Source organism: Coregonus clupeaformis, chromosome 16 (genome assembly GCF_020615455.1).
Source record: "Coregonus clupeaformis isolate EN_2021a chromosome 16, ASM2061545v1, whole genome shotgun sequence".
Taxonomy (NCBI): domain Eukaryota; kingdom Metazoa; phylum Chordata; class Actinopteri; order Salmoniformes; family Salmonidae; genus Coregonus; species Coregonus clupeaformis.
Genome location: NC_059207.1, coordinates 22,283,047 through 22,308,142, shown reverse-complemented (window position 1 = coordinate 22,308,142; position 25,096 = coordinate 22,283,047). Strand labels below are relative to the sequence as shown.

The 25,096-nt window shown below is 44.6% G+C and overlaps 1 protein-coding gene across 1 annotated transcript in view; it reads right to left on the bottom strand.

Annotated features, from left to right (window-relative positions):
• Positions 1-25,096, bottom strand: part of cspg4ba (chondroitin sulfate proteoglycan 4ba) — a 68,660-nt gene that overhangs the window by 27,639 nt on the left and 15,925 nt on the right. The window contains exons 3-10 of the mRNA XM_041900379.2: positions 15,996-19,042; positions 15,402-15,571; positions 13,955-14,346; positions 11,198-11,389; positions 10,301-10,399; positions 10,004-10,186; positions 9,209-9,385; positions 286-484 (exon numbers count right to left, since the gene is read on the bottom strand). Of these exons, the coding sequence (XP_041756313.2) occupies positions 286-484; positions 9,209-9,385; positions 10,004-10,186; positions 10,301-10,399; positions 11,198-11,389; positions 13,955-14,346; positions 15,402-15,571; positions 15,996-19,042 (4,459 nt within the window). The remainder of the gene's footprint in view (positions 1-285; positions 485-9,208; positions 9,386-10,003; positions 10,187-10,300; positions 10,400-11,197; positions 11,390-13,954; positions 14,347-15,401; positions 15,572-15,995; positions 19,043-25,096) is intronic.

Sequence of the window (25,096 nt, the reverse complement as noted above, 5' to 3'; positions counted from 1 at the left end):
TGTTGATGTGCCCTTGAGCAAGGCACTTAACCCTAATTGCTCCTGTAAGTCGCTCTGGATAAGAGCGTCTGCTAAATTACCTAAAAAAAATAAACACTTTTTGGTTCCAGGTAGAACCCTTTTGGGTTCCAGGTAGAACCCTTTTGGATTCCAGGTGGAACCCTTTCCACAGAGGGTTCTACATGTACTACATCCAACTACTATAGTATACCCCTCTGGTATCTACTGCTACATCCAATTCCACTAGAAGGCTAAGTTTGTTACAGGTTTAGGATCAGGTCTTACCACTGTGGACGAACAGCAGCTGTCCCAGATGGATGTGTTTCAGGGTGAAGTTCAGGAGCGGCCTGGAGGGGGCGCTCTTCAGCGCCAGGTGGCCATTAGAGGGCGGAGTCACTATCACCTGCAGCTCCTCAGGGGGCGTGTCCTCATCCTGGGCATTCAGGTCCTCAGGGAGGATCTCTGTGACTGACCCCACCCACACCTGGAGAGACAAACCAATCAAATCACTCACACACCTGAGGAGGCAACCAATCAAATCATTATATCCATCACTGACCAAAATCCACACCTGAGGAGACAACCAAATCAATCACATTTAAAAGGCCTTTTGTTTTCAACATATTTTTTAATTGGTCGATTAAAAGCCCTCTTCACAACAACATTTGTCACAAAGGGCTTTACTGTAACCCAGCCGAGACCCAACTGTTGTTGGAAGCAAGTTAGTAAGTGAAGCCTGCTTAGTGCACCTAAGGGGTATTTGAAACAGCACTAACAGCTGTAATTAACACTGGACTGTCCTCTGACCTGTAGTTTGTCTTTTCATGTCAGGACTAATACCGCTTTTAAGACAACTCGGAACTCTGAAACTCTTGACATTTCTGACTTGGAAACTCGTATAATAAGCTCTGAGTTTCCCACTTATAGTGTTGGAAAAAGTACTCATAAGTCATACTTGAATAAAAGGAAAGATACCTTAATAGAAAATGACTCAAGTAAAAGTGAAAGTCACCCAGTAAAATACTACTTGAGTGAAAGTCTAAAAGTATTTGGTTTTAAATATACTTAAGTATCAAAAGTAAAAGTAAAATAATTAATTATTAAAAATTCCTTATATTAAGCAAACCTGACGGCACCATTTTCTTGTTTATTTATTTATTTGCGGATAGCCAGGGGCACGCTCCAACACTCAGACATCATTTACAAACAAAACATTTGTGTTTAGTGAGTCCGCCAGATCAGAGGCAGTAGGGATGACCAGGGATGTTCTCTTCATAAGTGCGTGAATGGTACCATTTTCCTGTCAAAATGTAACGAGTCCTTTTGGGTGTCAGGGAAAATGTATGGAGTAAAAAGTACATTATTTTCTTTAGGAATGTAGTGATGTAAAAGTTGTCAAAAATATAATTATTAAAGTAAAGTACAGAAAACTTAAGTACTTAAGTAGTACTTTAAAGTATTTTTTACTTAATTACTTTACACCACTGCCCACTAGCCAATTCATTAACTTGATCTTCACTGTAAAAAGCATCTAGACATTATTTCCCCTTGCTTTTAGCCTAACATTTGGTTTGGCTCGACTCGGCCTCGTTTAAGCACGCCCTCGTGTACAATTGCTTTATTTAAAAACATATACATTTCTCTAGCCTCTATCTTGTTAAGTGTGTTCAGGTGTGTTGGCCGCGCCCACTAATTGGACACACCTGATCTTAATGAGTTCTTGTTTTCTTTGAAATGGAGTCTGTTTGAATAGACTCAAACGAACAGCTTTGTACGTGTTAAAGAACACGTCAAGCTTAGCTCCATCCTGGTGGCGCAGTGAACTAATTCCAGTGATAGAGAACAGAAGATCGTAGGTTTGAATCTCACTGACACTGTGTCACAATAAAAAAATTAATGCGTTTGCATGATTAATGACTAAGGGAAATTAATGTCCATGTGTCCTATCTGTGCTTGGAGTTCAGAAAAAAAAGTGAACCCAAAATGCGTTACTTCTCTTTTCTCAAGGAAATTAGAATTCCGGGTCCACTTGTGTCCGTTGTTCTCAAAGCAGAGTCATTTATTTAGTTATTGTCGAACTTATTTAAAGTAATATCACTATTTAATTTCAAACAGTAACTCCAGAACTTGTGTAGAGGGACTCACAGTAAAACCATAGTGTGAGTAAAGTGGTTACAAAGCGCCACCTTGTGGACATCCCCAATACTTGAAAGACATAATAACAATAATAATAATAATAATAATATGCCATTTAGCAGACGCTTTTATCCAAAGCGACTTACAGTCATGTGTGCATACATTTTTTACGTATGGGTCTGTTGTCTGTTGTGAGCCCAGTCTCTGTGTCTACCAGATCACGGATCCAACTTCAATATTAAATACTACGTTTTTTAAATGTAGACGTATTACCACTATGTCCGAGCTACAACACATATAACCTCGATCAGAAGCTTATCATAGAAGATATAACATACTTCAATGTATATCATGCATCTGACAGTCTTACTGGATGTGAATTATTCTTTAAATCAATGTTATGAGATGTTTGACAATCGATCTATATTGCTCTAAGATTAAAGGCTTGAACTATGACTAGAAGAGAAAACCTGACTAGAACACTTGTGTCCCAAATGGCACCCTATTCCCTATATAGTGCACTACTTTAGACCAGAGAATGGCACCCTATTCCCTATATAGTGCACTACTTTAGACCAGAGAATGGCACCCTATTCCCTATATAGTGCACTACTTTAGACCAGAGAATGGCACCCTATTCCCTATATAGTGCACTACTTTAGACCAGAGAATGGCACCCTATTCCCTATATAGTGCACTACTTTAGACCAGAGAATGGCACCCTATTCCCTATATAGTGCACTACTTTAGACCAGAGAATGGCACCCTATTCCCTATATAGTGCACTACTTTAGACCAGAGAATGGCACCCTATTCCCTATATAGTGCACTACTTTAGACCAGAGAATGGCACCCTATTCCCTATGTAGTGCACTACTTTAGACCAGAGAATGGCACCCTATTCCCTATATAGTGCACTACTTTAGACCAGAGAATGGCACACTATTCCCATATAGTGCACTACTTTAGACCAGAGAATGGCACCCTATTCCCTATATAGTGCACTACTTTAGACCAGAGAATGGCACCCTATTCCCTATATAGTGCACTACTTTAGACCAGAGAATGGCACACTATTCCCTATATAGTGCACTACTTTAGACCAGAGAATGGCACACTATTCCCTATATAGTGCACTACTTTAGACCAGAGAATGGCACCCTATTCCCTATATAGTGCACTACTTTAGACCAGAGAATGGCACCCTATTCCCTATATAGTGCACTGCTTTAGACCAGAGAATGGCACCCTATTCCCTATATAGTGCACTACTTTAGACCAGAGAATGGCACCCTATTCCCTATATAGTGCACTACTTTTGACCAGGGGCCCGTATACCGAAGGTGTGAGAAGAGACCAGGGCCTATAGGGTTTTGGTCTAAAGTAGTGCACTATATAGGGAATAGGGTACCATTTGAGATGCAGCCACGGTGTGTGGAAGGAAGGGAAGCCCCGTCTTTCAATTAGAGGGTCTGAAGCAAGAGAAGAGCTTAGAGGAATGTGTGGCATTCAGGGTAAAGCACTAACGAGAACAAAAAAAAACTCTACTTGCTGGTACTTCAATCACCTTGAACAGCTGGAATTCAGCCCAACTACACATTAGCACAGCCACACACACACACACACACACACACACACACACACACACACACACACACACACACACACACCACGTCTCCAGTCACTCAACTGAGCGTGTCACACAGGAGGCTGCTGAGGGGAGGACAGCTCATAATAACGTCCTGGAACGGCGCTAATGGACTGGCATCAAACAGCTGGAAACCCTGTGTTTGATATACATTTGATGCCATTCCACTGATTCCGCTCCAGTCATTACCGCGAGCCCGTTCTCCCCAATTAAAGGTGCTGCCAGCCTCCTGTGGCGTGTCTATAACGAGCTAGCAGATGGACAGACAGCTATACTGCCGGACGCCATGCCTTCGTCCTAAATGGCACACCAAACCTTTTATATTGCACTACTTTAGACCAAAGCCCTATTGGGAATAGGGTGCTCAGTGCCAGCAGTCCTATAGGACAGGCCCTGTACTACCACCAGTCCTATAGGACAGGTTATATATGATTTGAGTTATATAAGATGTATTGTAGATAAAGGCTAGGAACCAACAGAATTAATCCAGTGACCTAGACTGTTGATATGTCGTTTATTTTATCGGGTTCATTTCCATTGGACTATTTCAACTGCACTCTCTTCCGGAAGTTAAACTCCACAACTAATTTAACTGAAACTCCGTAATTTATGCTCCAGATGATCTCGTCTACTAGTCACCTCCTTGATTCAAATAGCAACACAACTGTTTCCATTTCCCAACCTTTAAATAGACTTATTCCAGTTCACTGCACTATCCTTTTACAATGTTGTCTTCCCAATGAGTAAGAAAGCTGCTGGGCATCACAGACAGTCTGTTTTGGGATCCTCCTCCACATAGCTGGCATACCTTACCACTAGCCTCCCCCAGCCAGCCTTAGCCTCCCCCAGCCAGTCCCAACACTGCCTGCCTGCCCACATCACGAAGCATATTGAATGAACGTTGACTCGGTGCCAGAGACGAACTGCCAGAGCCACCCAGCCGCCAGTCAGGCCGCATCCCAAATGGCACCCTATTCCCTATATAGTGCACTACTTTAGACCAGAGAATGGCACCCTATTCCCTATATAGTGCACTACTTTAGACCAGAGAATGGCACCCTATTCCCTATATAGTGCACTACTTTAGACCAGAGAATGACACCCTATTCCCTATATAGTGCACTACTTTAGACCAGAGAATGGCACCCTATTCCTATATAGTGCACTACTTTAGACCAGAGAATGGCACCCTATTCCCTATATAGTGCACTACTTTAGACCAGAGAATGGCACCCTATTCCCTATATAGTGCACTACTTTAGACCAGAGAATGGCACCCTATTCCCATATAGTGCACTACTTTAGACCAGAGAATGGCACCCTATTCCCTATATAGTGCACTACTTTAGACCAGAGAATGGCACCCTATTCCCTATATAGTGCACTACTTTAGACCAGAGAATGGCACCCTATTCCCTATATAGTGCACTACTTTAGACCAGAGAATGGCACCCTATTCCCCTATATAGTGCACTACTTTAGACCAGAGAATGGCACCCTATTCCCTATATAGTGCACTACTTTAGACCAGAGAATGGCACCCTATTCCCTATATAGTGCACTACTTTAGACCAGAGAATGGCACCCTATTCCCTATATAGTGCACTACTTTAGACCAGAGAATGGCCCCTATTCCCTATATAGTGCACTACTTTAGACCAGAGAATGGCACCCTATTCCCTATATAGTGCACTACTTTAGACCAGAGAATGGCACCCTATTCCCTATATAGTGCACTACTTTAGACCAGAGAATGGCACCCTATTCCCTATATAGTGCACTACTTTAGACCAGAGAATGGCACCCTATTCCCTATATAGTGCACTACTTTAGACCAGAGAATGGCACCCTATTCCCTATATAGTGCACTACTTTAGACCAGAGAATGGCACCCTATTCCCTATATAGTGCACTACTTTAGACCAGAGAATGGCACCCTATTCCCTATATAGTGCACTACTTTAGACCAGAGAATGGCACCCTATTCCCTATATAGTGCACTACTTTAGACCAGAGAATGGCACCCTATTCCCTATATAGTGCACTACTTTAGACCAGAGAATGGCACCCTATTCCCTATATAGTGCACTACTTTAGACCAGAGAATGGCACCCTATTCCCTATATAGTGCACTACTTTAGACCAGAGAATGGCACCCTATTCCCTATATAGTGCACTACTTTAGACCAGAGAATGGCACCCTATTCCCTATATAGTGCACTACTTTAGACCAGAGAATGGCACCCTATTCCCTATATAGTGCACTACTTTAGACCAGAGAATGGCCCCCTATTCCCTATATAGTGCACTACTTTAGACCAGAGAATGGCACCCTATTCCCTATATAGTGCACTACTTTAGACCAGAGAATGGCACCCTATTCCCTATATAGTGCACTACTTTAGACCAGAGAATGGCACCCTATTCCCTATATAGTGCACTACTTTAGACCAGAGAATGGCACCCTATTCCCTATATAGTGCACTACTTTAGACCAGAGAATGGCACCCTATTCCCTATATAGTGTACTACTTTAGACCAGAGAATGGCACCCTATTCCCTATATAGTGCACTACTTTAGACCAGAGAATGGCACCCTATTCCCTATATAGTGCACTACTTTAGACCAGAGAATGGCACCCTATTCCCTATATAGTGCACTACTTTAGACCAGAGAATGGCACCCTATTCCCTATATAGTGCACTACTTTAGACCAGAGAATGGCACCCTATTCCCTATATAGTGCACTACTTTAGACCAGAGAATGGCACCCTATTCCCTATATAGTGCACTACTTTAGACCAGAGAATGGCACCCTATTCCCTATATAGTGCACTACTTTAGACCAGAGAATGGCACCCTATTCCCTATATAGTGCACTACTTTAGACCAGAGAATGGCACCCCTATTCCCTATATAGTGCACTACTTTAGACCAGAGAATGGCACCCTATTCCCTATATAGTGCACTACTTTAGACCAGAGAATGGCACCCTATTCCCTATATAGTGCACTACTTTAGACCAGAGAATGGCACCCTATTCCCTATATAGTGCACTACTTTAGACCAGAGAATGGCACCCTATTCCCTATATAGTGCACTACTTTAGACCAGAGAATGGCCCCCTATTCCCTATATAGTGCACTACTTTAGACCAGAGAATGGCACCCTATTCCCTATATAGTGCACTACTTTAGACCAGAGAATGGCACCCTATTCCCTATATAGTCACTACTTTAGACCAGAGAATGGCACCCTATTCCCTATATAGTGCACTACTTTAGACCAGAGAATGGCACCCTATTCCCTATATAGTGCACTACTTTAGACCAGAGAATGGCACCCTATTCCCTATATAGTGCACTACTTTAGACCAGAGAATGGCACCCTATTCCCTATATAGTGCACTACTTTAGACCAGAGAATGGCACCCTATTCCCTATATAGTGCACTACTTTAGACCAGAGAATGGCACCCTATTCCCTATATAGTGCACTACTTTAGACCAGAGAATGGCACCCTATTCCCTATATAGTGCACTACTTTAGACCAGAGAATGGCACCCTATTCCCTATATAGTGCACTACTTTAGACCAGAGAATGGCACCCTATTCCCTATATAGTGCACTACTTTAGACCAGAGAATGGCACCCTATTCCCTATATAGTGTACTACTTTAGACCAGAGAATGGCACCCTATTCCCTATATAGTGCACTACTTTAGACCAGAGAATGGCACCCTATTCCCTATATAGTGCACTACTTTAGACCAGAGAATGGCACCCTATTCCCTATATAGTGCACTACTTTAGACCAGAGAATGGCACCCTATTCCCTATATAGTGCACTACTTTAGACCAGAGAATGGCACCCTATTCCCTATATAGTGCACTACTTTAGACCAGAGAATGGCACCCTATTCCCTATATAGTGCACTACTTTAGACCAGAGAATGGCACCCTATTCCCTATATAGTGCACTACTTTAGACCAGAGAATGGCACCCTATTCCCTATATAGTGCACTACTTTAGACCAGAGAATGGCACCCTATTCCCTATATAGTGCACTACTTTAGACCAGAGAATGGCACCCTATTCCCTATATAGTGCACTACTTTTGACATAGGGCTCTGGTCAAAAGTAGTGCACTATGTAGGGAATAGAGTGCCATTCGAGACACAGCCAGGGTTGACTAAATATATCCCGATCATCTCACACCACTCACCCTGAGGACCGTGTTGGTCAGTGATGACTGGAGGACTCACCCTGAGGACCCTGTTGGTCTGTGATGACTGGAGGACTCACCCTGAGGACCGTGTTGGTCTGTGATGACTGGAGGACTCACCCTGAGGACCGTGTTGGTCTGTGATGACTGGAGGACTCACCCTGAGGTCCCTGTTGGTCAGTAATGACTGGAGGACTCACCCTGAGGTCCCTGTTGGTCAGTGATGACTGGAGGACTCACCCTGAGGACCGTGTTGGTCAGTGATGACTGGAGGACTCACCCTGAGGACCGTGTTGGTCAGTGATGACTGGCGGACTCACCCTGAGGACCGTGTTGGTCAGTGATGACTGGAGGACTCACCCTGAGAACCCTGTTGGCAGTGATGACTGGAGGACTCACCCTGAGGACTGTGTTGGTCAGTGATGACTGGAGGACTCACCCTGAGGACCGTGTTGGCAGTGATGACTGGAGGACTCACCCTGAGGACCCTGTTGGTCTGTGATGACTGGAGGACTCACCCTGAGGACCGTGTTGGTCTGTGATGACTGGAGGACTCACCCTGAGGACCGTGTTGGTCAGTGATGACTGGAGGACTCACCCTGAGGACCCTGTTGGTCAGTGATGACTGGAGGACTCACCCTGAGGACCGTGTTGGTCAGTGATGACTGGAGGACTCACCCTGAGGACCGTGTTGGTCTGTGATGACTGGAGGACTCACCCTGAGGACCCTGTTGGTCTGTGATGACTGGAGGACTCACCCTGAGAACCGTGTTGGTCTGTGATGACTGGAGGACTCACCCTGAGGACCGTGTTGGTCAGTGATGACTGGAGGACTCACCCTGAGGACCGTGTTGGTCAGTGATGACTGGAGGACTCACCCTGAGGACCGTGTTGGTCAGTGATGACTGGAGGACTCACCCCGAGGACCCTGTTGGTCAGTGATGACTGGAGGACTCACCCTGAGGACCCTGTTGGTCAGTGATGACTGGAGGACTCACCCTGAGGACCGTGTTGGTCAGTGATGACTGGAGGACTCACCCTGAGGACCGTGTTGGTCTGTGATGACTGGAGGACTCACCCTGAGGACCCTGTTGGTCTGTGATGACTGGAGGACTCACCCTGAGGACCGTGTTGGTCTGTGATGACTGGAGGACTCACCCTGAGGACCGTGTTGGTCTGTGATGACTGGAGGACTCACCCTGAGGACCCTGTTGGCAGTGATGACTGGAGGCTGGTCGTTGACGGCTGTGACCTGGATGTACGCGGTGCAGGGAGAGCTCTGCTTCCTCAGGCCTGTGTCGTTGGCCACCACAGTGAAGTTGTCTTCTAACGTCTCACTGCTGTCATGGATGTAGTAGATTAACTCCTGCTCCACCTTGAGGGGAGTTAGAAACTTTGATTTTAATGTTATTTTTATTTTATTTAATTTATTTTTTATTTAACCTTTATTTAACCAGGTAAGCCAGTTGAGAACAAGTTCTCATTTACAACTGCGACCTGGCCAAGATAAAGCAAAGCAGTGCGATAAAAACAACAACAACACAGAGTTACATATGGGGTAAAACAAAACATAAAGTCAAAAAATACAACAGAAAATATATATACAGTAAGGTGTATATTAATGTAAGGTGTCTTTGAGTGTCTATGAAAAATCACGAGGTGAAGAAGTTAGAGGTAACATTTTACTTAAGGCATACAGGTATAATGCATTATGAAGCTGTCATAACGCATTATAAGACTTGTTATAAGTGTCTATGAATTGCTTATAATGTGGTATTAGATTGATCACTCCAGATCATCTAAACTAAACCAAGGATCCTGAAGTACTCATATATTATTGTTTTTTTTTTAGGTTGTGTATAAATATATTTTCTTGTCTGATATCATCCGCTAAAACAATCTAAATATGTAAAATCATTGGAGAATTACAATTTACAGTATTTGAATGTCTCCTTGTTCAACGTGACAGAAAGAGAGAACAACAGAGCATTACCTGGCGTCTGGTGAAAGACAGCACAGGAGCACCGGGGTTACGTGAATGTTCTATGTATCCGTTCTGTGGCGGCTCAGTCAGAATATATTGGAAGTTGAGGCCAGAGAAGTGTCGGTTGGTGACCCTGAGCACTTCCTGGGTCAAGGCCTTGGACCCGCCCTCTCTCAGGGTGAAATTGGACACCTGTAGTGGTATGGATGAATTATACACCAATTTACAAACGTACATAAAATGTATGATCGCACAATAATTCTACAATACGATACAATAATTCTACAACAATAACAACAACAATACCTGGAGAGGGATGAGGCGGGGGATTATGTCCACGGACATCCTGATACTGTTGACCTCTGTGACACCATTGGAGACGTCCAATAGGAATGTGTCATTGACCTAAACAGGAAGAAGAGAGTTTTACTTTGACCTTTTACTCATTTACCAGTCCTTTAAAATTCCAGTCAATTCAGAAAGTACACTGAAATTACAATTATAATTATCTTCAATGCTTTTTAATTAAGAACAATTGGAATTTTGTTTACTTTCTGAGTTGACTGGAATTGACCCCAACCTTGTAAAGACCAGTGCAGTGGCCTGGGGTAGTCTGGTCTAGTCTAATGGGTAGTGCCCTCACCCTTCTAACACACACCGCCATCCCTACTTCCTGTCTCTTTTTCACTGTCTCTATCCATTCAACTTCAAATACAGGTGGGGTCAGTAGTAAGAAAAGAGAAGAGTGCCCTTGTTAGTGGAAGAAAGGCAAGTCCAACAGACCTGGCCAGGGTCTGTCTGTCTGTCTTGTTGGTGGAAGACCTGGCCAGGGTCTGTCTGTCTGTCTTGTTGGTGGAAGACCTGGACAGGGTCTGTCTGTCTGTCTTGTTGGTGGAAGACCTGGACAGGGTCTGTCTGTCTGTCTTGTTAGTGGAAGACCTGGACAGGATCTGTCTGTCTGTCTTGTTGGTGGAAGACCTGGACAGGGTCTGTCTGTCTTGTTAGTGGGAGACCTGGCCAGGGTCTGTCTGTCTGTCTTGTTAGTGGAAGACCTGGACAGGGTCTGTCTGTCTTGTTAGTGGGAGACCTGGCCAGGGTCTGTCTGCATGTCAGCCCTCACCCTTCACACATTGTCTTCTTTACTTTCCTGTCTTTCTGTCTCAAGTTCAAATACAGAAGGACAAACAGACAAGTCCAACAGACCTGGCCGGGGGCTGTCTGCATGTACTGGACGTTGCCAGCGTTGACGTCTTCCTGGGAGAAGGTCTGGACGGGGGTCTGTTCAGTTCCAACGTACTGCTCCTCAGCCTCCACGAAGCACCGCAGGAACCCGTGTAGTGGAGCCACCTTCACTGTAAATACAATCTCAGATGGCAGGTTGTCCTCGTGGGTCACCTGGAACAGACAGACAGACAGACAGACAGGGCAGGCAGGCAGGCAGACAGGCAGACAGACAGACAGACAGACAGGCAGACAGACAGACAGGCAGGCAGGCAGGCAGACAGGCAGACAGACAGACAGACAGGCAGACAGAGGTTGGAGGCTAGATACAGTGGACAGAGGCTTATACTGTCAAGTCTGGTTGCGTTCCAAATGGCACCCTATTCCCTATATAGTGCACTACTTAAGACCAGAGCACCCTATTTCCTATATAGTGCACTACTTTAGACCAGAGAATGGCACCCTATTCCCTATGTAGTACACTACTTTAGACCAGAGAATGGCACCCTATTCCCTATATAGTGCACTACTTTAGACCAGAGAATGGCACCCTATTCCCTATATAGTGCACTACTTTAGACCAGAGAATGGCACCCTATTCCCTATATAGTGAACTACTTTAGACCAGAGAATGGCACCCTATTCCCTATGTAGTGCACTACTTTAGACCAGAGAATGGCACCCTATTCCCTATATAGTGCACTACTTTAGACCAGAGAATGGCACCCTATTCCCTATATAGTGCACTACTTTAGACCAGAGAATGGCACCCTATTCCCTATATAGTGCACTACTTTAGACCAGAGAATGGCACCCTATTCCCTATATAGTGCACTACTTTAGACCAGAGAATGGTACCCTATTCCCTATGTAGTGCACTACTTTAGACCAGAGAATGGCACCCTATTCCCTATATAGTGCACTACTTTAGACCAGAGAATGGCACCCTATTCCCTATATAGTGCACTACTTTAGACCAGAGAATGGCACCCTATTCCCTATGTAGTGCACTACTTTAGACCAGAGCCCATAGGGAATACGGTGCCTTTTGACCTCTGAGATGTTTGATGTCTAAACTGGTTAGTTAATGTTTGATGTGTCACATGTTTCAAGTTTGACGTGTTACTCGACTTGACTTAAGCTCAGGAGTTAGAATAAATGTCATACTGAAGAACTTGAACTAATACTGACATACGCAAATATCAAATGATCAATCTGTGTAGAAATATGCTAAACAATACACAAATATATTCTAATCTACGTCAATCACTACCACATCCCAACCCAGTTACTCATTCATTCATGAATTCATTCATTAATTCACCCATCCAATCATTCATCCATCCATCCAATCAATAAATCATCCATCCAGCCACTCATCCATCCAATCATTAATCCATTCATTCATCCATCCAGTCAATCAATAATTCATCCATCCATTCATCCATGCAATCATTCAGCCATTCATCCACCCATCCATACAATCATTCATTCATCCATACAATCAATAATTTACAGTGAGGGAAAAAAGTATTTGATCCCCTGCTGATTTTGTATGTTTGCCCACTGACAAAGACATGATCAGTCTATAATTTTAATGGTAGGTTTATTTGAACAGTGAGAGACAGAATAACAACAAAAAAATCCAGATAAACGCATGTCAAAAATGTTATAAATTGATTTGCATTTTAATGAGGGAAATAAGTATTTGACCCCTCTGCAAAACATGACTTAGTACTTGGTGGCAAAACCCTTGTTGGCAATCACAGAGCTCAGACGTTTCTTGTAGTTGGCCACCAGGTTTGCACACATCTCAGGAGGGATTTTGTTCCACTCCTCTTTGCAGATCTTCTCCAAGTCATTAAGGTTTCGAGGCTGACGTTTGGCAACTCGAACCTTCAGCTCCCTCCACAGATTTTCTATGGGATTAAGGTCTGGAGACTGGCTAGGCCACTCCAGGACCTTAATGTGCTTCTTCTTAAGCCACTCCTTTGTTGCCTTGGCCGTGTGTTTTGGGTCATTGTCATCCACGACCCATTTTCAATGCCCTGGCTGAGGGAAGGAGGTTCTCACCCAAGATTTGACGGTACATGGCCCCGTCCATCGTCCCTTTGATGCGGTGAAGTTGTCCTGTCCCCTTAGCAGAAAAACACCCCCAAAGCATAATGTTTCCACCTCCATGTTTGACGGTGGGGATGGTGTTCTTGGGGTCATAGGCAGCATTCCTCCTCCTCCAAACACGGCGAGTTGAGTTGATGCCAAAAGAGCTGCATTTTGGTCTCATCTGACCACAACGCTTTCACCCAGTTCTCCTCTGAATCATTCAGATGTTCATTGGCAAACTTCAGATGGGTATGTATATGTGCTTTCTTGAGCAGGGGGACCTTGCGGGCGCTGCAGGATTTCAGTCCTTCACGGCATAGTGTGTTACCAATTGACACCAAGACACCTGGGAGCCAGACATCTTTCTGATTGAGAGGGGGGTCAAATACTTATTTCCCTCATTAAAATGCAAATCAATTTATAACATTTTTGACATGCGTTCTTTCTGGATTTTTGTTGTTGTTATTCTGTCTCTCACTGTTCAAATAAACCTACCATTAAAATTATAGACTGATCATGTCTTTGTCAGTGGGCAAACGTACAAAATCAGCAGGGGATCAAATACTTTTTTCCCCTCACTGTATCCATCCATCCATCCAATCATTCATTCATCCCCAACCCAGACAACATACATACCTCCAGTCTACTCTCGTCAATCTTCACAGGCTTGCTCTCCTCCACCAATAAGGTGTTGTTGTGCTGGAGGATAGGGGGCCTCTGATGGCTCTCCAAGTAAACCTTAACGTTGATTCTGGCATTCAGAACGTGACCTTTAACCTTAACCGTCACACTGAACCAGTCCGCCAGGTTCTTGCTGTCATCGTGGCGATACGAGACAAGGCCCTTCTTCAGGTCGTGCTGTGTAAACAACTCCATTGAGATGTTTCCGTGGCGATACAGCCAGCCATTCCTAGGAGGCTCGGACACCTCGTAGGTGACCTCGCTGTCATCACGGACATTGAGGTTTGTGAGGATGCTGAAGTTACCGGTGGTTACGGTCACTTCCTTTCCCTTCTGGACCAACAGACCTGTGAATGGATGAATTAATTAATTAATGGATGAATTAATGTATTAATGAATGAATGGATGGATGAATTAACAAATGAATGAATGAAAATACATAGAGTTGCCACAGACATAAACAATTATTGAGGATGAAAACAATCAATCGTAGCAGAAAAAAAACCTTCGTTCACACAAGGGCAAAATAATGGACAGCTTGCGCAAGACTGACTATACATTGGACACTGCAAAGGCACTTTACATAACGATTCAATTGACTCTTCGCTAAGCCCCACTGCGGAATTTTGGGCAACCAATCGCAACACTCCAACAGATAACAACTGTCATCGAGTCCGACACCTCGGGACAAGCTCAAGTTTAAATCTCATGAAAGCCAGTGAGGGCTATGGCAACAACTGAGAGTTTCCTTCAAAAAAATAAATGGCTAAATGGCTAAATAATAGAACAGTGCACCTGGAGTACTTCTGAAATGCAGAGCCTGTTGATGGAGTATTTTTCAAATCCAAAATGTTACTATTGTTACATTTTACGTTTGCTAGCTCAGCTGGTTAGCTAGCTCTCAGTCTCATTGACCATCAAATTGTTGCTAAAGCTAGCTAGCAAGCCACTTAATATAACTTGTTTTCTCAGAATGTATGTTTGCTAGCTAAGTTAGCTATGTTATGAATACAACTCCCATCTGCTGTCGACATCAGGATACGAGTTGAGAGCACTAGTTAGCTCCAGAAGTGGTTATAGCTTTTGACTTCAGAGCCATTCAGTGTCTAGCTACACTCCAAATATAATTTTACCAGGTTCCCGTGAAGAAATTGTAATGACAACATACCCAAGAGTTTCTGATTAGCAAGGGGTAGTCTGTGTTCATTTTCATTGTGTATTAGAAACACAGTTTGAGATCATTGTGAGGGGATTTTGCCAGTGGTTGAATGGGGAATTGGGCTTCCCGGGAAAATGTTGTCCGAGGTTGCAACAGTAACCAAGTGGGGCGGGGCTTTAGTGAAGGATAAATTGGAAAATACTGTGCATACAACATATTAAATATATACACATACACACATACCTGTGTTGTTGCCGAGTCTCAGGAAAGGGTCGTGGGCGTTGACCTCCAGCAGAGTGGAGACTAAGTGTTTCCCGTCGGACACGAAGAGCACGAAGCGTCCGGAGCTCACGCCTCGATGGAGGAACAACACCCTCTTCTCTTCCAGCTCCTTCTGGGTGAACTGGAACAACCTGGAGGTCAGAGTTAGGAAAGTTTAATAAAGTATCACTCCACAATACAACAAACCAACAGTGGTCCAGTGGTTTTCAAAGCTCTCTTCTGGGACGTCCAGACGGTTCACAGTAATTTGTTGTAGCCCTGCTGAGTTCTCCTGATTCACCTATTCAAGGGCTTGATGATTAGTTGACAGGTTGAATCAGGTGTGCTAGCTGTGGAATAGATAAAATACATGGAACGTCTGGGGGTCCCAGAGGAGAGGTTTGAAAACCCTGTAGTCCACAACCCACAACACACCAGGTGGTCTTAAAGGTACAGAGCCTAGCCTCCTCATCCAGCCAATTGACAAGACATATCAAAGACTAAAAACAACATTGTGGACCACTCCGTCATAATACATTATATCATTAACATGTAGAAAAACAAAACAGAAAGTACCTGTGAGAGGTGTCGTTCACCAGAACCAGGTCTCCCATCGGGATTCCCCGTCGCGTGTAGACCAACTGCCCGTCGCTGAAGTCAGAGTCTGCGTCATGGTAACAGAGATCGTCCAGAGTTAGCAACCGCTGCCCGTCCCTCACCACGTGGAAAACTTTATCGACAACGCGCACCGGCTTTTCGTCATTAACTAGCTGGATGGATATGTTGAACGTCCCTTCTTTGGATCCGACTTCGTCGTCCGTGACGGATGATTTGAACTCCAGACTAGTGGAGGCTATGAATGTGAACTGATCCTGAGTGGTCTCTGTGTCGTCGTGGATGTACACGACGCGCTCCTCCAAGAGATCCTTGTTGCTGAACGTTCGGATGTTGTTGTAACTGGTGTTGGAGTTGGACAGGTTGATGCGTGCTAGCTTCCCGTGTTTGGGGCTACTTGTGACGGTGTAGAACATCTCCTTGGTGCTGAGAGTCTCTGCGAACAACTCGTCTTTTGTGATGAGTTTACTCTCTCCCTCCATTATAGATAGTTTGTCATTTCTTATAAATACGCTGTTGACGTCAGCTTTTATTGAGATCTGGAAATCGTAACTTTGTGATTGAGCATGCTTGGAGAACACTTGGAATTGAAACGTGTCACTTGTGTCTTCGTATGGTCTGTCGACCAGTTCGTATTGTACCTTTAGATCAGTGACATTTCTTTGGCTGAAAGTTGAATTTTTATTCAGTAACTCGTTAACAAGCAGAAGTTTTCCTTTCTTCGGCGAGGAGAGAACTCTGAAGTGAAGATCATCCTCGGATAGTGTCACAAAGTCCACTGTGGCATAAAGATACTGTGAGCCCAACGTCACTTTCCGAACTTTATCAATATCGGCCATTATGTTCCTGACTAGGTTATAATGTACCCACTTCACTGTGACTGGAAAGACCAGCTCAGTGTTGACTCTTCCTGCTACAGTGACCTTGCATTTGAAGTAATCCGTAGCATTGGCAATCTGGATTTCTTGGAAAGTGCTGATGTACCGAAGGCGTTCTTTCTCCAGCAGCCTTTGAGAGAAAGAACCGGTGGGCTTCCATTCTCCACTGGAGTGAAGCCTCTGAAGCTCCCCATACTGAGGGGGCTCGACAACATCATATCGGATGTCCACCACTTGCTTCACGGCATTGGTCTGAATGGCCAGTTGCTTGTTACTGATCACAGCCACCTCACCTTGAGTGATCTCAAGCCCAGTGTTGTTGGCGATCTTATACTCCAACCCTACGGCCATGATCCTCAGAACCACCGTGTTGCTCACCTTGTCTCCATCACTGACCCTCAGCACAATCCTGGAGTTCCTCACCCCAGTGTGGACATAGTTCACCTTCCCTTCCTCCAGATCAGAATGGGAGAATGTGGTCACTGCGGTGTCGGGGTTATCTGCCACCTCCAGGTAACCTGCGTCGGCGTTCAGGTTCCCCAGGATGGAGAAGACCAGGTCGGTGTGGTTGCTGTCAATGTCTGTGGCCTTCAACACCTCTTTGGTTAGGAGTTTTCTAGAATTCTCCAGCAGGACGAAGAGGTTCCCCTGGGGCAGGCTGAGCTCTGGGGCGTCATTGGTTGGGGTCACTGTGATGTTGTAGCGGTACCTTCTCGTCCCCTTCAGGTATGTGGGAACCTCCTTCCTGGAGGAAGAGAAGATAGAGAAGGTGAAAAAGTCTTCTGGGTCTTCTGATCCTCCGTGGATGTACATCACCCTGCCGTGCCACAGGTCCAGCATGCTGAAGATGTTCTCCTCTTGGTCCTGGTCCACATCCAGTCGTATCTGACCGTGCACCGGCTGCTCCTGGATCCGGAACATGATCTGAGACTGGCGTACCCCGAGCTTCTTGAAGTCCAGGAGAACCTTGATGTGCTTGGACTCTAGAGACCCACGCCCGCCCTCTGGGATTACAAGGTTCCTGAGCAGCACGAAGTTGTCCCCGTACCTCTTGTCCAGCCCCCTGGCCAGAGTGAACATAGGGAATTCTGGGGTGGGGGTGACCGAAGTGGGATCGAACCAGGACTTGGGGACAGTTGGGATAGTAGTTGGACCCATCGTGGTCGAGGGCTCTGGTTCTTTCTCCGGTTCGCAGCCCACCGAGATATCTTTAGTGACTACAGCATTGGGCAGACCCATCATGACCCCATTGACTTTCATGTCCTTCAGACAGCCCTTAAAAGAACCTCCTCTGACTCTCTTTCCCAACACAGACACTAGACCCATCTTCCTGACTTCTGAGCGTGTGCTGTCATCAATGCCCCCCACAAACAGCGACCCTCTCAGCTGGAGTCCCTTGGAGCGAGAGCTGATGCTAGTCTTCACCGTCTCCTCGTCCACTGTCAGCTGGAGGGTCTTGGGGGTAAAGAACAGCTTCACTGAATGCCAGTTCCTGTCATTGACAAAGGTGAGGGATTTAAGTTCCGTCTTGGTGCCTCCTTTACCCACGATGGCCACCAGCAGCCCCTCTTGGATCTCAACTGCCACAAAGTCCCCCTGTCTGGCCGAGTTGTACAAGACAATCCCTTCTTTAGCCGAGGTGTGAACCACACACTCAAACAGCGCCTCCTGCTGGTTGTGGGAGATGTTCCAGGGTGGCAGGGAGACATACGCTCTTGAACTAAAGAAACTAACAGGATCCTCCTCGCCGGCAAAGAACTGGGGACTACAGCCCAAAGAAACCTCATAGACACTCTTGAATCCAGCGTACGGTCTCAATGACGATAACATATCGTTCTCGTTGAAGACAGCCTTGTCCATGCAGCCCCTGAATCCTGTTAGGTCATTGGGTAGGTAGAGCTTGTCCAGGCCTCCAGACCCGCCGACGTACAGCCCGTCCTGGATGGTAAGCTCCTGCTTCTGAGATCCGTGGCCGGGCATCCTGAGGCTGGTGAGGGAGTGCTGGTCCACGGTCAGGGTGACATTGTGGCGGTCGTGGAGGAGCTCGACAGTGTGCCACGCCAGGTCGTTTAGTTGGGTGCTGGTCTCTGATCTCAGCAACCGTTCACCAGACCCCAGGTCCAGCTTCACCTGAACAGAGGAAGGGAAGAAGAGACTTGATTCAAATTCGATCTCGCTGTTAAACTGGACTTTTAAACTTAAACAATTACATTTACTGTCAAACCCTAACCCAACCGCTAAGCCTAATCGGAACCAATTGGAATTACTAGACCAAGACTGAATAACACAACTCCACTGAGCCAGATACACATTGTGTTTTATCACTGTCACTTATATTGCATAACTACATTACTATTTAGTCATATTTATATTCTAGTGAGAAAAAATATCCCTTTTCATTTCGGTTCTATTCATTTCTTAGCATTTAAATAAGAACATATTCAATTTTAGTTACTGTATATCCCATGAGTTTTTTTTTTTTTTTTTTTTAAGAGACATTCTCAGCATCACCTGGATATAGGGAATAACCACACTGACACTTGTTATCATGATGTTATCATGAATAAATGTCCTATTTATGATAAAACAGAGAGCTTTGTTTCCCTCAGGAAGAACCCTACTATCTTTCTGCCTTCAGCTGTGCTACCACTGCCCCTGTCTCTGTGCAAGCAGGCCTGCGTCCCAAATGACACCCTGTTCCCTACTTAGTGCACTACTTTTGACCAGAGCCCACTATATATAGGGAATAGGGTCCCATTTGGGCCGCAGGCCCCGTCTCTGTGGAGCTCTGCATCGGGAGGAAATGGCCTGTCAAGGCTTGCTGCTGAGTCCCAGCTATACAGGCAGGGTTTCAAGACAACACAGCAGCAGTGCTAATCTCTAACCGGATTCATTCGGAAAGAGACCTCAAGCCCGAGGACAAGATGAGAGAGGAAAATAAACTTTTGTGAATTTGTTTTGTTCCTAAAGTTGTTTTAAGAAGGGGTAAGGATGAGCAGTTTCCATCCAGTTTTCTTGTTCCTCACACTCAACAGAAATCCACGCAGTGCAATCATCAGCCCATTTCACATTTCACTCCCCAACACGAAAAACCGGGGGGAGAACTTTTTCAGTAGCAAGGATTTCTCATGGGGTGAGAGTGACGTTGTAACAGTTTTCTTTCTGTTGAACACGTCTGACTGTTTTCACAACAAAGTCTATCTGTCTCCTCACTTGTTTTGGCGATTTCATCGCAAAACCTTAGTGAGAAGCTAACTTTTAACCCAAGTCTTCAAGCGACAAATTAATTTGAGTTATTTCTGTCAGCGCAGCACAGCTCATGCCCCTGGCCCAGAAACAGTGAGGCCAGGACCACCTGGAACATAACCTACAACACGAGCTAAGACTTTCGAGGTGGGCTCTATTTTAAACCATAACAGAGATTGCAGGACAGTAACATAAACCAGAAACTGCTGTGTTCCTCTATGTCTTATTGAAAAAATGACAAAGCCAGTATAATTTATGTTTTGTAGTTTGCGGTAATATAAACCAGAAGCAGAAACTAGATTCCAGTTCATTAACAGGAGTACTACAGTGCCTTCAGAAAGTATTCATACCTCTTAAATTATTCCACATTTTGTTGTTGTTACATTTCCCCATAATGACAAAGTGAAAACATGTTTTTAAACATTTTTGAAAATGTATTGAAATACAGACATGTCTGATTTACATAATTGTTCACACCCTTGAGTCAATACTTTGTAGAAGCACCTTCGGCGGCGATTACAGCTGTGAGTCTTTCTGGGTAAGTCTCTAAGAGCTTTCCAAACCTGCATTGTACAATATCTGCCAATTATTCTTTTCTAAATTCTTCAAGCTTTGTCAAATTGGTTGTTGATCATTGCTAGACAGCCATTTTCAAGTCTTGCCATAGATTTTCAAGTAGATTTAGGTCAAAACTGTAACTTGGCCACTCAGGAACATTCACTGTCTTCTTGGTAAGCAACCCCAGTGTAGATTTGGCTTTGTGTGTTAGATTGAACCAGGTCTTTCTGTAGGATTTTGCCTGTGCTTAGCTCCATTCCATTTCTTTTTTATCCTGAAAAACTCCCCAGTCCTTAACGATTACAAGCATACCCATAACATGATGCAGCCACCACTATGCTTGAAAATATGGAGAGTGGTACTCAGTAATGTGTTGTATTGGATTTGCCCCAAACATAACACTTTGTATTCAGGACAAAAAGTTCATTGCTTTGCCACACTTTTTGCAGTATTACTTTAGTGTGTTGTTGCAAAAAGGATGCATGTTTTGGAATATTTTTATTCTGTACAGGCTTCCTTCTTTTCACTTTGTCCATTAGGTTATTATTGTGGAGTAACTACAATGTTGTTGATCCATCCTCAGTTTTCTCCTATCACAGCCATTACATTTACATTTTAGTCATTTAGCAGACGCTCTTATCCAGAGCCACTTACAGGAGCAATTCGGGTTAAGTGCCTTGCTCAAGGGCACATCGACAGATTTTTCACCTAGTCGGCTCGGGGATTAGAACCAGCGACCTTTCGGTTACTGGCACAACGCTCTTAACCACTAAGCTACCTGCCGCCCCATTAAACTCTGTAACTGTTTTAAAGTCACCATTGGCCTCATTGTGAAATCCGTGAGAGGTTTCCTTCCTCTCCTTCCTCTTTTATTTGTATTTTATCTACCAATAGGTGCCCTTCTTTGCGAGGAACACCTCCCTGGTCTTTGAGGTTGAATGTGTGGTTGAAATTCACTGCTCGACTGAGGGACCTTACAGATAATTGTATGTGTGGGGTACAGAGTTGAGGAAGTCTTTCAAAACTCATGTTAAACACAGAGTGAGTCCATGCACTTTATTATGTGACTTGTTAAGCACATTTTTACTCCTGTACATATTTAGGCTTGACATAACAAAGGGATTGAATACTTATTGACTCAAGACATTCCAGCTTTTCAAAAAAAACATACACTACCAGTCAAAGGTTTGGACACACTTACTCATTCAAGGGTTTTTCTTTATTTTGACTATTTTTTACATTGTAGAATAATAGTGAAGTGAAGACATCAAAACTATGAAATAACACATATGGAATCATGTAGTAAACAAAAAAGTGTTAAACAAATCAAAGTATATTTTATATTTGAGAATTTTCAAATAGCCACCCTTTGCCTTGATGACAGCTTTGCACACTCTTGGCATTCTCTCAACCAGCTTCACCTGGAATGCTTTTCCAACAGTCTTGAAGGAGTTCCCACATATGCTGAGCACTTGTTGGCTGCTTTTCCATCACTCTGTGGTACGACTCATCCCAAACCATCTCAATTGGGTTGAGGTCGGGGATTGTGGAGGCCAGGTCATCTGATGCAGCACTCAATCACTCTCCTTCTTGGTAAAATAGGCCTTACACAACCTGGAGGTGTGTTGGGTCATTGTCCTGTTGAAAAACAAATGATAGTCCCACTAAGCCCAAACCAGATGGAATGGTTTATTGCTGTAGAATGCTGTGGTAGCCATGCTGGTTAAGTGTGCCTTAAATTCTAAATAAATCCCAAACAGTTTCACCAGCAAAGCACCATCACACCTCCTCCTCCATGCTTCACGGTGGGAACCACACATGCGGAGATCATCCGTTCACCTACTCTGCGTCTCACAAAGACACGGCGGTTGGAACCAAAAATCTCAAATTCAGACTCATCAGACCAAAGGACAGATTTTCACCGGTCTAATGTCCATTGCTTGTGTTTCTTGGCCCAAGCAAGTCTCTTCTTCTTATTGGTGTCCTTTAGTAGTGGTTTCTTTGCAGCAATTGGACCATGAAGGCCTGATTCACACAGTCCCCTCTGAACAGTTGATGTTGAGATGTGTCTGTTACTTGAACTCTGTGAAGCATTTATTTGGGCTGCAATTTCTGAGGCTGGTAACTCTAATGAACTTATCCTTTGCAGCAGAGGTAACTCTGGGTCTTCCTTTCCTGTGGCAGTGCTCATGAGAGCCAGTTTCATCATAGCGCTTGATGGTTTTTGCGACTGCACTTGAACAAACTTTAAAAGTTCTTGAGATTTTCCGGATTGACTGACCTCCATGTTTTAAAGTAATGATGGACTGTAATTTCTCTTTGCTTATTTGAGCTGTTCTTGCCATAATATGGACATGGTCTTTTACCAAATAGGGCTATCTTCTGTACACCACCCCTACCTTGTCACAACACAACTTATTGTCTCAAACGCATTAAGAAGGAAATAAATTCCACAAATTAACAAGGCACACCTGTTAATTGAAATGCATTCCAGGTGACTACCTCATGAAGCTGGTTGAGAGAATGCCAAGTGCGTGCAAAGCTGTCATCAAGGCAAAGGATGGCTACTTTGAAGAATCTAAAATATATTTTGATTTGTTTAACACTTTTTTGGTAACTACATGATTCCATATGTGTTATTTCATAGTTTTGTTCTATGTGCGCTATTTCTATGCTTCCCGTTGTTAAGTTTCGTTTTTGTGTCTTTTACTTTCGGTTTTGTACACCAGCTTTCAAACAGCTGAAAATACAATATTTTTGGTTATTGAAAATATATTTCACAGCAGTTTAGATGGTACAGTGATTCTCCACAGTATACTCGCTTGTTTTGTCACATAAACTGAAATTAGACCAACTATTCGAATTTTAGCTACCAGAAAATGGCGGACCACCTTTAATATACAGTCACAACCTCACCAACTGTATTTGTAGTTGCTCTGAGGGGGCCACTGTGACAAGCACCGTCTGTCTGTTAGCCTGCGTCCATCACAGACAGACAGACAGACAGACAGACAGACAGACAGACAGACAGACAGACAGCCTGCCTGCCTGCCTGCCTGCCTGCCTGCCTGCCTGCCTGCCTGCCTGCCTGCCTGCCTGCCTGCCTGCCTCTCTCTCTCTCTCTCTCTCTCTCTCGTCCGTCCGTCCGTCCGTCCGTCCGTCTATTAACTTTAATATAATCAGCCCAATGGTGCCCTGAGGACATAAAATACAAAACTACAAGATAGAATAACAACTACATAGGGGGGTGGGGGTGGGGTAGCCATGATTAGCTGTTAGTCCGGGTAGCCATGATTAGCTGTTCAGGAGTCTTATGGCTTGGGGGTAGAAGCTGACACCGCCTGGTATAGAGGTCCTGGATGGCAGGAAGCTTGGCCCCAGTGATGTACTGGGCCGTACGCACTACCCTCTGTAGTGCCTTGCGGTCGGAGGCCGAGCAGTTGCCATACCAGGCAGTGATGCAACCAGTCAGGATGCTCTCGATGGTGCAGCTGTAGAACCTTTTGAGGATCTGAGGACCCATGCCAAATCTTTTCAGTCTCCTTAGGCGGAATACGTTTTGTCGTGCCCTCTTCACGACTGTCTTGGTGTGCTTGGACCATGTTAGTTTGTTGGTGATGTGGACACCAAGGAACTTGAAGCTCTCAACCTGCTCCACTACAGCCCCGTCGATGAGAATGGGGGCGTACTCGGTCCTCTTCTTTTTCCTGTAGTCCACAATCACCTCCTTTGTCTTGATCACGTTGAGGGAGAGGTTGTTGTCCTGGCACCACACAGCCAGGTCTCTGACCTCCTCCCTATAGGCTGTCTCGTCGTTGTCGGTGATCAGGCCTACCACTTTTGTGTCATCTGCAAACTTAATGATAGTGTTGGAGTCGTGCCTGGCCATGCAGTCATGAGTGAACAGGGAGTACAGGAGGGGACTGAGCACGCACCCCTGAGGTCAATCAAAATAATTGCACACCTCAGTGAACTCATTTATCATCAGGGTTTTAAACTGCCCTAGTGGCACCAGGGAATCCAAATGTAATGAATTTTGTAAGTGATTCCAAAAATGTGGAGAGTTAAAACTAAAAGCGGATTTATCTAGTTTGGTGGAGACCCGAGAAATCTTAAGAGTTAACCTTCCCTGTGAACGGATTTGGTATCTCAAAAAGTTCTTATATTTTAACAGCGAAGTTAAGGTAGGTCGGAAGCTTGTGTAGTAGAGCTTTGTAAACAGAAAGGGAATAGTGAAGTGATTTATGGGACTTTAATGAGGACCAGCCAACCTTTTGATACAGGATGCAGTGATGCGTATTAAAACTGTCACCTGTGATAAAACGAAGGGCGCTATGGTAGACGGCATGTAAAGGTCTAAGAGGAGTGGCTGCTGCATTC